At 45.3% G+C, this 14,929-nt stretch overlaps 1 protein-coding gene across 1 annotated transcript in view; it reads left to right on the top strand.

The window, feature by feature from the left end:
- The window catches only part of NOC2L (NOC2 like nucleolar associated transcriptional repressor), a 38,889-nt gene that overhangs the window by 531 nt on the left and 23,429 nt on the right, over positions 1–14,929 (top strand). The window contains exons 2-12 of the mRNA XM_065037976.1: positions 227–412; positions 1,252–1,420; positions 1,919–2,029; positions 2,701–2,821; positions 3,919–4,009; positions 4,134–4,212; positions 5,957–6,067; positions 7,361–7,474; positions 7,638–7,826; positions 9,404–9,543; positions 12,500–12,611. Coding sequence (XP_064894048.1) covers positions 227–412; positions 1,252–1,420; positions 1,919–2,029; positions 2,701–2,821; positions 3,919–4,009; positions 4,134–4,212; positions 5,957–6,067; positions 7,361–7,474; positions 7,638–7,826; positions 9,404–9,543; positions 12,500–12,611 — 1,423 coding nt within the window. The remainder of the gene's footprint in view (positions 1–226; positions 413–1,251; positions 1,421–1,918; positions 2,030–2,700; positions 2,822–3,918; positions 4,010–4,133; positions 4,213–5,956; positions 6,068–7,360; positions 7,475–7,637; positions 7,827–9,403; positions 9,544–12,499; positions 12,612–14,929) is intronic.

The raw sequence follows: 14,929 nt of genomic DNA on the forward strand, positions 1-14,929 counted from the left end.
TGGCGAGAGCCTGGCCCAGGTTGGCCAGAGAGGTGGTGGATGAACCATCCCTGGAGACATCCCAGGCCAGGCTGGACGGGGCTCTGAGCAACCTGAGCTGGTGAAGATGTCCCTGCTCATGGCAGGGGGGGCACTCGGGGAGCTGGGAAGGTCCTTCAACCCAAACTGTTCTATGGGGCCTGGAGCTGATTGCTCATCTCCCCCACTTCTTTCCTTATCTCCCCAGGAACCTGGCAGAGCTCAGCCTGGACGAATTCCTCGCTGCTGGTTCTGACTCAGAGCCTTATGGCAGCTCGGAGGACGAAGAGGCGTCCCGGCCCGCCAAGGGGGTCCGGGCACAGCGGCAGCAGAGCAGGAAGGTGCAGCGGGGTGAGAAGGCAAAGCAACCGCTCCAGACCCAGCCGGCTGCGAGGTGAGGGCAGTCGGTGTTCCCTGCTTGCCTGCTTTGTGCAAGGCTTGGCTCATCTAAGCACATGTTCACCTGTTGGTTGGCTTTTTCTCTTTTGCTTGGTTTTATATGTAGCCACAGGGCTTTGTTGTATTGTGTGTTGTACAGCGAGCTGTTTCTGGGGCGAGTTGGGTCAGAGGTGTCTAGAAGGGCTGCATTCAAGACTGTAGGATGGTTATGGGGTACAGGACAGTCAGGTTTTCCGTCATACCTGTGTCGGTTCACTAACTACAGTGGGAAAAATTGTGTATATGATTTTAGTCTTTTACAGAGTGTATTGGAATCAGGCAGAAACTTACTTTGATTCTCCTCATTTTGTGTGTTCTTGCTGAAAGATCTTGGAGTATCTGTAAGATAGAAAATGATGTAGTTCTTAGGCACTGTTAGTCGTTCTTAGAAACCAATACAATTCTTTAATAGCAGATAAGATTTTTATGAAGCTTTCATTGTCAGATTTCTCTGGGAGTGCAGCTTTCATTATTATTTACAAAAGCTGGAGAGAGTAATTCTGAAAAGCTGAGTAACAGATTTTTTTGTTTGTTCTGCAGAATGTTTTAATGACCTCAGGTCACTATTCCAATACAAGCTGATAGCTTGCTGTCAGGATTTCATAGTACTGAGTGAAAATAACTTTTTGGAAGCCCTTTAGAGCAGGAGCAGAACTGTGGCCCCAGCCCTGATAAATCTATCGCCATTTAAATTAGCTGCAGGTGTGCTTTAGTGCCTAGGAGTTGCTTGCTGTTCATACAGCATGAGCAGAAGTTTGAGCAGTGAATAAATGCATGTTAATTCTTATCTACCAGGAAGAAGGGAAAGGCATCTGAACATAAAGATCAGCTCTCCCGACTGAAGGACAAAGATCCTGAATTTTATAAGTTTTTGGAGGAAAACGATCGCACATTGCTGAATTTTGATGCTTCAGACACTTCTGATGAGGAGGAGCAGTTGCATATACCACCTGATACACTGGAGGTACTAGGCCCTGTTTTGGGGTTCTGAAATCAATTATTTCAATTATTGAAGTATTTGAGTTTCAGTACAAGGCCTGAGTATATTTGGGCTCATAGTGGCACACGTGGTTGGGGAGGAGCTTCCCCAAAGATCATCTGCACGTGTTTGGGTTTGTAGTCCAGAAGTCAGCTGTGGGTTTGACCTGAGCATTAGGAGTTTGTGTAAAGATTGTGAAAGCAAAGCCTTAGAGTGTATTTGTCTGTGGCTTTGTTTTTTTGGCACCTTTCCCAATTAGAGTTTGTTTTGCCACAGTGGATAGACTTTCTCATTGATGTTTTATGTTATTGCATGTTGTTGTATCCATGTAGCAGAGCTGCTGGGCTTAAGTAGATTTTTTTGGAATACCTGTAATTTCATATCTGCTTTACACAAAGTGCTGATAACAGCATTAATAAAATTCACTGTTGCCTGCATTCCTCTTCAGTAGCCTTTTCTCTGTCTTGGTACCGACTTCTCTAGGAAGCAAGTGATGAAGATGAAGAAGAAGAACATGATGCAGTCAAACGGAAGAGAGCTTCTTTCATCCCTGTGAGCTTGAAGATGGTTGAAGAATGGAAAAAAGCTGCAGAGGTGAGCAGGGAGGTGGAATACAAGGCACTCGAGTGTTCCCCTTTAAACATTCTTCCACATGTGTTGCTGCCTCCAAAAGATGAACTTTTGATTTGTTCATCTTTCACAAAAACCTACAGAGTTGGTATATGTCCATCATACAAGGTCATACTGCTAGAGCTCTTGTTACTTCAGCAGGACTTGTCTTTGCAATGTTTCTTGGGCTGCAGGATGGGAGTACTTGCCCCATATCTGAGGGTGAAGCTAGGGAAATTTGCGTGGCTCAGAAGAGGTCAGAATGGTTAGCTTTTGATTTTTCAACCTCTTGCTAAGCATTGTGCCTTTAGTACCTCCAATAACTTTTTTAGTCATGTTTTGAGTAGAGATGAAATGCCTTTCTGCTTCAGAATAAGAGCGGGAGGGAGAGGTCAGATTGGATAGTTGCTTGCAGCTGGTTGATTGCTTCTCCAGCCCCAACCAATTGCAAGGCCTAGAAGCCCATTTAGAGCAGGTGAAGGCCATTAGCATTCATTAACATTGTCTGTGAAATTTTTCCGTAGTGTTATAGGATGAAACTATTTTTGCAATCAAACTTAAAATTAATTTCAATACACTTGTCCCAGCAAAGTGCTTCAGAGTTTTAGAATACTGCTTGCTTTTCTCCTCAGCAATCCTTTTTATTTTTTCCACAGAGAAATCTAACACCGAAACTTTTCCATGAAATCGTTCAAGCCTTTAAAGCAGCTGTAGCGACCACCAAAGGAGACAGTGGTGGGGCTGATCCCAGCAAGTTCCAAGTCACTGATGCCGCAGGTGGGTTGGGCACTGTACTACTTAGAAGGTTTAGCTATTGGAAGAGGTACATTGTGGCAGGAGTTAACTTGCCCTTTCATAGGCTTTGTTTCACTTAAGTAGCTTATCTTCCTGGTGGTGAGTCTATGTAGTGGCATCTCTTCTGTTGTGCGCTGTGTGAGCGCAGCTCTCCTGCATGCCCGGAGCAGCTGGGCTTGCGGGCTGCTGGGGGAGGTACCACCCTTCACTCACCAGACTGCTGAGAGTGAAGCTGGGTACTGTTTATATGCTTGTAGCGCACGTTTTTTGGACAGCTTTTGCTGCATCTTCTTGCGGTTCCCTCTTGGAACTAATCCTAGAAGACTATTTAAAGTCATTTTACCAAACAGCATTCTATAACCACGCAGCAGTTCAGAGTCCAGTTGCGCTATCAAGTCCATGTTCCCCTAGGCCAGGACCTCTCAAAATACTGCATGTCTAGATCTTCTCTATGGGATCATCGTGCCTGTAGAACAAATGCAACGCAGCCTCTCTCCAACCAAGGCCCCTGTTGCATAAGCTCTAGGCTTTGCAGACATCTCTCTTATGCTCACGACAGCAGGGCTGAGAGGGAAATGTCTTTGTTGGTGTCTCAGAGGATGTGACCTGCAGCCCACCCACTTTTACCACTAAATTAGCTGTGGTAATTAGCTGTGTTTTATCAGCTTGTTATTCTGTGCCATCTGGAACTGGCAGTGTGGAGTGGGACTGAAACCCACATGTTCTCCTTAATCCTTTTTTTTATTAAGAAGTGCCTTTAATTTTCATTATGTTTTGGGAGAGGTTGACGGTAGTATAGACTCCTAGTCATGGGTCAGGCTGCTTTTGTGCTTGGTGCTGTTTACTCAGTAAAGAGACGGCCGCTGTGCTAGAAAGCTATCGGTTGTAATCTTGCTGTTTAAATAAAAAAATTACAGGATAAGACAAACTGGTGTTTTTGGGAAGCTTGAGGAAACATCGTAATTCTGCTATGGGAATTGCTGTCTGTAGTTCCTTGGGGATCTCTTTTCAGATTAGCTGGGAAACCAGGAATATATGGAAAATAATTTATAAATACTTTACTGACTTTTTTTAACCAGTGTTCAATGCCCTTGTGTCCTTCTGCATCCGGGACCTCTTCCACCACCTGCAGAAGCTCCTTCTTCTGAAACCCCCAAAGAACAAACTAAAGTAAGTCTGAGATTTGAAATGAGAGAAAACTGGTTGGTGTTGGTGTTTTACAGAACTGCTGAAATCGAATTTCTTTGGTGTTTTTTTTCTTTTAAACATAAACCAAACCCTTGCTCACTTCCAGAGTGGTCCTCCCATCCACCAGCCCACTTTGGAGCAAGCTGCGGCTGGATGTAAAAGTGTATCTTGGCTCTACCATACAGGTAAGAAAGTTCAGCACGTTTATGTTACTGGGGTCGACCTGTGCATTGCTGGGATGTTTTGGAATAAGGCAGATGGGTTTTTAGATCTGTTAACAACACTGCTAAATGAAGAACCAAACTATCAAGAAGATGATTAACTAAGATTTGTATGTCTGTCCAGTCCCTGTCTTGTTTTGAAAGTGTTTGGTCTGACTAACAATTTGGAGGTCCATAGGATGGTTGGGTTAAAATAGGTAGCCTGTAAAGAAGGGCTGGGTTTCTGACAGTTCGTTGTGTCTTGTCTGACACATAATTATGTAGTGGGTTTTAAAGTAGTTTGTAGTGTTGTGCTCCTGCATTCTGCAGCTTTAATTCAATTTTTAGCACTATGATCTTGCCACTACTTGTAGTGAATACTAAGATGTTATGTTGATAACTTCACATATGACATCTCCAAGTGTGATGGTGCTCCATCCCACTAGGATATCCTGTCAGTACAAAGTTGCTGATGTCTGGTGTTTCAGAGACAATTAATGGTTTATTTCTGAAGGAAGTTTCTGCCCCCAGTTAATTATTTTTGGGACTGCTTCATCATGCATCCCCAAATTTAGAATATTAAAAACAAAGCAGCAACATTGCAATACTCACTATTCAGCAGCTGAGGGAAGGGGATATAAGGAAGAGAAAGAGCTGATGTCTCTTAGCTGTGAGCTGGCAGAATGACTTAGCAGAAAGAGCAGTTTGATCACTAGAGGTTTTTTCTGGAGTCACGGTGCCTCTTGCCAGCAGCAGAAGATTGCAGCAGGGAAGGAGAAGCTGGCAGAGCAGTCCCATTGAAGTAACCCCAGTCTTGCGCTTACTGCCAGTGTGCTCAGTCCCAGGCTTCCCCACAAAGTTTTTCTAGTGTAGTAGTTTCTGAACAATATCTGCTTGCTTACTTTTTGGTATGTGACTTTTCAAAGGCGACCTGTTCAGTACAGAATGTCTGCAGTGCAAGGAGGAGAATGAGGAAGAAAATTAAATGTAGAAAAAATGCCTCTACTTCCAGCAACTGGGATTGCAGGCAAGAGGACACTGCATCAGGCAGAACCTCGCAAAGTGACTTTGAGCTCACCCCTTGTCTTCAAATTAGAAACTGCAAATGCCTCTGGGTTTGGCTCTGGGTGCACTGAGCTGAACAACCTGGAAATGCAGAGATATTGTTTCTGAATAGTTTGTCTAACCTTTTCCTTGAGCTAGAGTTAACCTCTTGAGGCCTGATAGTATTCCAGCTTCTCATTAAAGAAATTGTAGTGAAATCCAGTGAGTTACCGGATAGGTCAGATGGTGTGTTTCCAAGCCATGTGTAGGCTGAGGGTGTCTTCATCATGCTTTGAACATTTGTAGTGAGATGACAGAGGCACTGGTGTCCTGTTCTCTGCAAGACATCTTAATCTGTGTATAGACTTAGCTTTTGCGGTATACACAAACGAGGTGTTATGTGGTGAGTTCAGGGACCATTAGCCATCCAAGTCCAGTAGCCTGAGCTCACATTTGCCAGGTTGACGTACTTTCATGAAAGTTATTTAACCAACCACATTTCTCCCCCTTTCCTGATACAGTTTTTGTGCGTTTCTTTGAGCTTCTTCCTAGGGAAGGCTGGTGTTCCAGTCCTTTAGTAACACAGAAATTCTTTGAAACAGCAAAATATAGATGCTTAATGATAAATGAAGAAGTGGTGAGGACTACATGCTAAATGGGGTTGTGTTTTCTTTTCCCTCCATAGCTCCTGTCTTGTTTAACAGAAGCCTCGGTTGGTGCAGCAGTCCTTCAGCATGTCAATTCCATAGTGCCGTATTTTTTGTCCTTCCCGAAGCAGTGCCGTGCGCTTCTCAAGGTAAGGTGACGCGTTACAATATGTCATTTGTATCTGAGGTACTTTCTTTACCCCTTCAGATGAGCCTCATGGTATTTGGGCTGGATCCCATGACAGTCCAGTCTCTTGTACTCCTCTTCCTTTGCTTTTCTTTCGGTTCTGCAGACGACTCCTGCTTCTCTTACAGACCTTCTAGGTGCCATAAGCACTTTCACGCTGAGATGAGTGGGCATATGTGTGTAGCTACTGTTAATCCCCATGCAAAGAGACACGGAGGTGTTGTAGGGAAGCTGCCTGCTTCTTCATCACAGATGGAGTAATTGCTGCCTGTGTGCTGAATCTGTGTATGTCTGTGATACTATTTCACTTTCAAGAGCTGGGGGTGGAATATTTTTGCAGAAACTTAGTCACAACTGCTGAGCACTTAAGAACAACAAAGGAGGTGTGGAAGAGGGCAGCAGGGTGACATTTAAATGTAAAGCTGCAACACAACATTTAAATGAGGCTGGGAACCCTTTGGTGATGAAGATGACTGGTACACAGCAATGGGAGGCTGGTACACCTCAGATCTGGAGGTGTAGCACTCTGCTCACTGCTGCAGTAGGGATTTTTGAGGAGACTTTTTCAGCCCTGCAGCTGGAATCTTTCTGATTTCCTGCATAGTTCGTTAGTGCAGGTAAGGTAACAAGTTTCTGGAGGCATCAGCCGTGATTGTGGTCCTCCTGTGCCAGATGCTTTCTGACAGGGTCAGCTGTGGCCTAGTGAATCTATATTCTCAACAGAATGTATTCATTTGCTTCTCAAGAAGTTGAGGGGAGAGACCAATATATAATTGCTTTATCCAATGAAGAGATACGTAAAACTCAGGTTAATGAATTTCCATGTCAGTGGTGGGCTGTGTGTTAGCCCAGACCTCTACACAGACTGACCCACCCCTCTCCAGCTGGTGTAGGTGTTATGATGCACTGGGTGCTTGTCATCGTGTCTGTACTAGAGTGACTAAGGATGCGTCTCAGTGCTGCCTTACACAGATCCTGTCTCTGGCTCCAAACTCTGCTGCTACTCTGTCTTTTGAATGAATACAGCAAATGTCCAGGGAACTAGAATTAAGTTGGAAGTACCGTGAGAAGTATCTCAAGAATTGCAACCTGTTTGCCCAGAGGGGAAAGAACATTGACAAATTCAGAAATCAAACTGTGGTGTTCACTCTCTAGAGACAAATGCATCTTTCATAGCGTTCTTTGAGAAACTAGAATTTGGGAAAGAGCCTCTTTCTCCCTTCACTTATCTGTATCTCTTTATTTTCTGTTCCAGCAAGCAATTAATTTGTGGAGCACAGGTGAGGAAACAGTGAGAGTACTGGCCTTCCTTGTGCTGAACAAGATCTGCCGCTACAAGAAAGACGTGTACCTAAGTCCCTTGCTCAAGGTAAGGCTGGTTCTGGCTGTGCTCTGCATGTTCCTTTGAAGTGACTTGTCTTATAAAAACAACACTTGGCCCTTGGTTTGGAGATACCTGGGTGGGGAGGGTTAGTGAAAGAATGTTTTCATTCTGGTTTATGTGGTTATGTCTTGTCCTCTTTCCTGCCCAGCAAATGTACATTGCATTTGTGAAGAATTCCAGATTCACCTCTCCCAACGTCCTGCCCATGATCAACTTCATGCAGCGCACGCTGACAGAGATGTATGCCCTGGACACTCACACCTCTTACCAGCACGCCTTCATCTATATCCGCCAGCTTGCCATCCACCTGCGCAGTGCAATGACGATAAAGAAGAAGGTAGGAACCTGTTGGTGTGGAAGGAGTGTACCCTCCTGTGCGGAGAGGGGGAAACATTGGTAGTCTCTTTGGGCTTTTGGTAGAGTCTCTAAAGTGTCAGGATTTGTGTCTGACCTATTTTGTAACATGCTGAGAAATTTTTTGCCAGGGGCTGGGGAGCTTCACAGATCACCTTGTAGTTACCTGTGTTAATTTAGAATTTTGGTAAGGCAGGGGAGAAGAGACAACTGGAGGACAGGAGTCACTTTTCTCTCCCTGGCTTTGCAAGAGTTTGTGATGCACTTTTGATCTTCTGCCTTGGACACTCTTTTTTTCCACTCTGTGAAGCTGCTGTTTGCAGCCTCTGTTGCAAAACCTTGAAGTAAAGAAGATTAGGAACCACCCTGGTGTGTGCGTCTTTCCAGTGAAGTCCATACTATTTAAAGGACTTAGTTGAACAAAAGCTGCTCAGACCTTTTGGGAGCAGCCCTGATTTCAGCTCCCTCCAGTCTGACCTCAGAAATCTGTGTCACATTGCTAATCCTGGCTTTGTTCATGTTTAGCAAAACAGACCCCTATCGATTAATTGTTCAGCTGCTACCAAACATTGCAGGATTGGTGACCAGTTAAATCTCCTGGCTGTTCAGACATGGGGATAAATGAGCAGAGATAAATGAAGTCTGGGCTGTATATGCCCTAATTGGATTGCATTGTCTTCGTACACCCTCAGTCCCGGTCCAGACGAGAACTAAATCCACTTGATTTCACAGCTGGGAAGGGTTGCGAGAAGTTCAAATGGCAACACCACAACCAAAACGTACAAATCCAAGTAATAAGCCAATTGATCTAAATTAAGCAGTGGATGGCTATGGAAGGTGATTAAAAGAGCAGATTGCTTATCTGTTCTGTGCGAGAGAAGCTGAGAACAAAGCTGCTTGGTACATCTCAGTCAGCTGTGTCCAGCTTAAGTCCCTACTGCAAGGTTTGGTCCAGTGGCTGCAACTGAGGGTTTCTGTCCTTGTTTCAGGACATATGCATCTTGCTTCATCCATGCAAAAATGGAGGTGACCTGTCCCTTGGAAATCTGAAACAAACACAAGTTGGAGCTGGGGCACTTGAAGTGCAATCTGCTAAGTTCTTGGTGCAGTCCTGGGGAATACATGGGCCTGCAGAACTCTTTAAAAAAGGTGTCCTTAAGGGAGCAGGGACTGTCCCAGCGACAGGGTAAATGGAACAGTTAAAGGTTTCCTAGTGCTTGCCCACATCCCACCATCTGCTGTGAGCTGGGTCATTAAATCATCCTTCTCCAGTGAGCCCTACTTGTGAGGAAAACCAGCCTGTGTGGTTTTCATTATTTCCTTCAAGGCACTGACTAGTATGAAATCATTATATTGCCAATGCAGGATCTGAACTTGCTGGATGAGGGTCAGCCGCTTGCATCAAAGTGACAGCTAGAATGTTAGTTACTCCTCTCTAAACACTGCACAACGTCCTCCTAGAGAATGCTGGGTAAAATGAGTCCTGTAGAGGAACCAGAGGGAGCTCCTCTCAAATGCCTCATTTTCAAGTTTGTGCCTGTGTTTTCCCCTTTTCTGCAGGAGAACTTCCAGTCAGTGTATAACTGGCAGTATATCCACTGCCTGTATTTCTGGTGTCGTGTTCTCAGCACCATCTATCCCAGTGAGGTCATGGAGCCCCTGATCTATCCTTTGACACAGGTCATCATTGGCTGTATAAAGTAAGTAGGACTTTTTTTTCTTCTTTTCTTTATACTTTTTTTTCTTCATGTGGCAGAGCAGTTACTAAGGGCTGTTACTGTTACATGATTTGGATTCAACCTTCCATTGTAAGGAGCTGACTGAGAGCTGCTTTTGATTGAATTGTTCCAGACGAAGATGTGTTGTGAGCACCCGTATGTTTAGGGGGTGAAAAAGTTGTGGTGTAGCTAATTCTTTTCTGGGTTAAATTCTCTGTACAAGAGAAGTTGTGGTCTGAATAGCCTGGACAGATTATCCTCCCAATTGTATGAAGTGGCAAGGAAAGATTTACTGACTTTCCTCTGGACCTAATGTTGCCAAAGTACAGAATCAAGTCCTCATCTCTAGCTCTGTAAATATAGTCAGAAGATGCATTTTTGGTGCATATTAGTATTTCAAGTGTGATGACACATTTATTGTATTTAATATGTCTCTGCTGAGAATTTCTTTCTCTTTTCCCATCAGTTCCTATGTTTATGAAAATGTCGTGCTTTGAAATGGCTGCTAATAATGAGCATTGAGGGAATTTCTGAATCTCTGGTGATCTCTGACATGCCATTAGCTCTGTTAACCAGATTCTCTGCTTTAAAACACCGCCCGCCTGGTCTTGAAAAATTCCCAAGTGGTGATGAAGATAAGCAGATTTAAACGATCATTAGGGTATGCATACATCCCTCTTCCCAACCCCCATGCACTGCCCTTGGAGAGCTTTAGTTGTCCTGTGGATGAATCTAGGCGGTTTTCTACCTGTCCAGGCAGATAAATCAGCACTCTGGGGCCAAGGAAAGGTGAATCGGGTGAGTCTTGGCAAGAGCAACAAATAGAATTTGTTAGCATCTGTGATGGACGGGCTGCTTGGCATGAAGTACACTTGCTGTCTGACAAGGCCTTAAAGATTTGGGAGCCCGACAGATGGATTCTAGAGTGGGGAAAATAGGAATAGATTGGCTTCCTTACTGAGCCAAACCAGTGTCCGGGATATCAAAAGGGGGCAAGGAGGCTGGCAGATGTTTCTGTGGGCTGCCCAGCTTTGAGAGGTGTGTGTATGCGATCAGGAAACTGTGTAACATCTGGAATTCCTCCTTCTGTTTCTGCCTCTGCTGTGGTGTAGCACTCTGGGTGCATCCCAGAGGTGGTGGAGCTGGGAGGAGACTCCCTCAATGCCTTTTGTACCGGGAGGTGGCGTCTGGCTCCAGAGAAAGGGCTGAGAGCTGGTGTCTGTCTGTCTGTGGGACCTGATCAGCCTCTGTGTGAGAGGAATGGGGAGAAACCACCATCCGTCACAGGCTTTTTGCTCTAGGCAGAGACCAGGGCAGAATTAGAGAAGTCATTAAACACAATAACTAGAAGAGAGTTGCCTACTAAGATCCATATTAGTTGCCTTATTTTCTTGCTTCATCTTCTTGCTTTCCAGCTTATAAAATGCACTGAAACTATTTTTAATAATGCATATTTCAGAAGTGGATCCCATGTGTGTCTGGGAGTTACCTGTGTTCAAGATGTGGTCCAGAGAAGTTGGGCTACTGGATGGAGAAGGGCTGGAATTGGTGGTTTCTGACTTTTGTGATGCTGGCAAGAGCCTAATTGCTGTGTTTGCTCATGGAATTGCCATGTAATAACGAGCTATGCTGTTCTCACAAGCAATTGAAAGGTTGCAGTTGGTTTGACCTGTGGGGCAGTGCTGTAGGTATTGTAGAGGTGGTAGAATGTGGCGGAGGTGATTTCCCCCTCCTTTCTTTGCTTTGTGCTTTTGTCTGCCTCCATAGTCCATAAATTCCTCCTTTTGATCTGTGTGCTTGCATTTCTTTGAGTTCATGGTTGGTTTTTTTGGCAGCAGAGATGTTGCAGAAGCTTCTGTTGTCCTTTTTCTCTTCATTCCATAAAGTGGAATGTGGCCATGTTTGCTTGGATTTCTAGCTTCCTCCCAGTCTCAGCTATAAAGTTCCTCCCTGGCTTATAGTTAAGTGAGGATTAGAGAGCGGCCTCTGCTGAGAAGGGGTGTGAGGCAGTTTGAATGCCCCGGCTGCCCTGGAGTGACCGGGCAGCTGGACCCAGCTGTGTTTTGTATTCCCTGTGCATCCAGCCATCGGGAAGCTGAGCAGATTGTTGCATTGCTGCACACTCTAAAATTAATGGTCTGGGTTTACAGTAAATCTATACACTTAACAGGTTTATTCCTCGATCAATTAATTCCTGAGAATGGCTTTCGTCATCTCCAGTGGTGCCAGATCAGGGGTGCAAAGTAGATTTATTTCTATAATGGATCCAATGATAATTATTTCACTATTTGGAGCAGGGGAGATGCAGGTGATTTATGGTGCCCGGTCAAGCTTTTTTTTAGCTTTTGGCTCCCCTGGATAGCTCAGGAAGCTCTTTGGGGAGGGGAGGGATTAATTTATCAGACTTGAGCCTGTTGTCTGGGAGCTGTGTCTTTTTAAAAAATAAAAAATAGAGTAAAAAAAAAATGTATATATTCTCCTTGTTAATGCTGGCAGCATCCATATCTTCAGCTATGAGGTCTGCTGTGGTTTAGGGACAGCTCTTGGTCAAACTTGATGCTTTAGATGGGCATTTTACCGCTGGTTCCTGCCATTTTTTCTTGCATATTTTCCTGTGCTGGGAGCATTAGAGCCGAAAGTGTTGGACATGACTAAACAGCATCAGTGATAAACTTCATCTGCAAAGCTCTTGTCTTGTAGCACTTTGTCCTGGCAGAAGTTGGAAACCTATTGCTTTGGTTGCAGGAATTTGTGTGTTAGGGCTACAGCTTTGACATGAATTTGATTTCCAGCTATGCGATAGCTTCAGCAGCTTGGTTTGCTGTACAGTGCTAAACTGTCTTTTGTAGAGTAAGAAAGGCTCTCAGGTGTCACTGAAGGCTGCAGGTGCTGTGTCAGTATACACCTGGCCTATTATCCTTTATTTTTCCCTCTCCAGGCTGGTGCCGACGGCTCGTTTCTACCCTCTGCGCATGCACTGCATCCGTGCACTTACGCTGTTGTCCGAGCACACCAGGACCTTCATCCCAGTGTTGCCGTTTATCCTGGAGGTTAGTTGGTTCCTGCTGACCCAGCAGTGGCTTTTGCCTACTACCTAATGAGCAAATTCCCTTACTGCACCCACCAGCAGCTCCCAAGATTGCCCAGTTAGCTTACTCCCTCAAATCACTGGCAAACAGCATCAGACTAAATATATTGTTTGGTTAGCAAACAGGGTTAAACTTTTATTAGCCTGTGGAGGGTATCTGAGATCAGCTGGGTGCAAAAATACATTGCTAGGTGGTGTAACTAATGCAGCTGGAGTAGGCGAAGGGTTTGCCAGAAAAGAGATTCAGAGGCTCAACTGGTTATTGTAACTCCCCAAGCTGTTGCTATTAGCTAATGTGTTCATATCTTAGCAAAGGAAAAAAACAAGGAAAAAAAACCTTGAAGAACTAAGAATTTATTGAGGAAAAAGATACCTGTGAATGCAGCCTGGCAAAATGCAGGATGTTCGGTGAAGTACTGGTGCTAAGAGACCATCCTGCTTTCCCACATATCAGATGCTGGACACCTCCCCACGCAGGTCTTTCTATCCTTGCTTCTGTGAGAAGGTAGTACAGTGAAATCTGGCTGCACCACTTCTGGAGAAGTGTAAGAAATGCAGAAGCCTCAGTAGGTCGACATGAGGCTGGACACCGAGGAGGAGGGAGATGTCTATAATAAATGGCCTGAGTCAGCCAGGCTCATTCCTAATCAAGTTCTGTTGAAGCAAAGGCTTTTGCGGTTTCGTGTTGTTGTAAACGTCCTTTGCAGACCACATCCTCTGAGCCTGTGGAAGGCAGCGATGTTTATAAATCTCCTCCTGCTCTCCTGCCGCCTCCGCTGCTTCCCGGCCTGTGTGGCTTTACCATTCGCCTGCTTCCTTCCTCTTGTTCATGCATATTTGAAATTCTGCCAACTGCATTTACTGATAGAGACATCTCCACTCTGGGGTCGTGGAGCTCGTGGTGAGGATGGTTTCTCTACTTTTTAGTCCTCTGAAAGATAAAGCTTTTCTTCCCCCCCAGGGCCTTCACCCCACCCCTTTGCATTCTGGCCCCACCACCTCCGTTGTAATCTGTGTGTCGGGCCCCAGCCAGACGTTACCACACCGCACGCTGAGCTTCCTCCCGCCTTCCACGAGCCCCGACCACATCCGATCCTGCTGTGTTTGTTTGTGAGGCTCCGCTCAGCTTAGCTTGTCCAGGTGTTGGGGACAAGAGAGAGATGGGGGCAGGGGAAGTGTGTGCATGTGTGTTGCTTGCATACTCTTTCACATTACATTAACAATTATTTTGCTTTAACGTCTATAACCCAAGGTGACTGGCATGATGTTAAACTCCCAGATCTCTCTGCAGTTGTCAGCCTTGCCCATCTTCCTGCCTATTTCCTGCAAGGGATCCCTCAAAAATTCTGTGGGGTTCTCAAGAGCGCTTGGGGCTATTCCCTTTGTACTTACATCTCTTCCCAGCTCCCCCCTCCTCTCATTTACAGAGGTATCTGAACACTCTTAAAACCCTTAGTGTGTCTCCACAAGCTGTCTTCAGGTAGATGTATTCCAGCTGTGCAGATGAGATGTTGGGAAGCTTTAGCACCCAGAGGGGAGGTGACCTGCCTGGAGTCCCAAGGTGGCTGTGGTGATGCTGGGAGGAGAATCTGCATTCTGACGCTCAGCCGAGTGCTTTAACTACGAGCCTGTTTCTCCCAGCTCACATATTCAGCAGTGACTTAGTCAACAGACATTAGTCCCATGCCACACATGTCATGAAATAAAACCCATTTTAAGCCCATTATCCAAACTGTGATGAGATTGCGGGATCTGATCAGTGTGGTGTTACTAAGCAAGAGTAGACTTGGGGGACATGACCGGGATCAGGGGAGTAGAATGAAGCCTTCCCAGGGTAAGGTGTGCTCTGAAAGGCTGCTCTGTCACTGCAGCTGAATCCAAGTGTAGTAAAAGAAAAGCTGTGGAGTTTGTGACCCTGTTTTGTGCACTTTTTGGAGAGGGTTTTGCGTGGCCTTAGAGTATAGACTCTGTAAGGCTTCTTGTGTAAGAAGTGACTGTGTTACTCTGTTTCCCTTCCCCCTCTCCATCAAGGAAATCCAATCCTTGCTACCTCTGTTCCCAGCCCTGTTGCTTCTGCACGTTCAAGAGACGGCACGTTGAACGTTTGTGCGATTCTGTAGGCGCAGGAATTCCCCAAGCCCCTGCCAGCAGCAATGAGGGCTGGCTGCTTGATGCATCGTGACAAGAGCTGATGTTCCCCAGCGTGGGCATCCAGTGCTGTTTCCTTTCCGACTCTGCTTTCCAGGATGGAGCAGAAGCAGCAGCTTGCTAAAATTACAT

This window comes from Columba livia, chromosome 21 (genome assembly GCF_036013475.1).
Source record: "Columba livia isolate bColLiv1 breed racing homer chromosome 21, bColLiv1.pat.W.v2, whole genome shotgun sequence".
Classification (NCBI taxonomy): Eukaryota; Metazoa; Chordata; class Aves; order Columbiformes; family Columbidae; genus Columba; species Columba livia.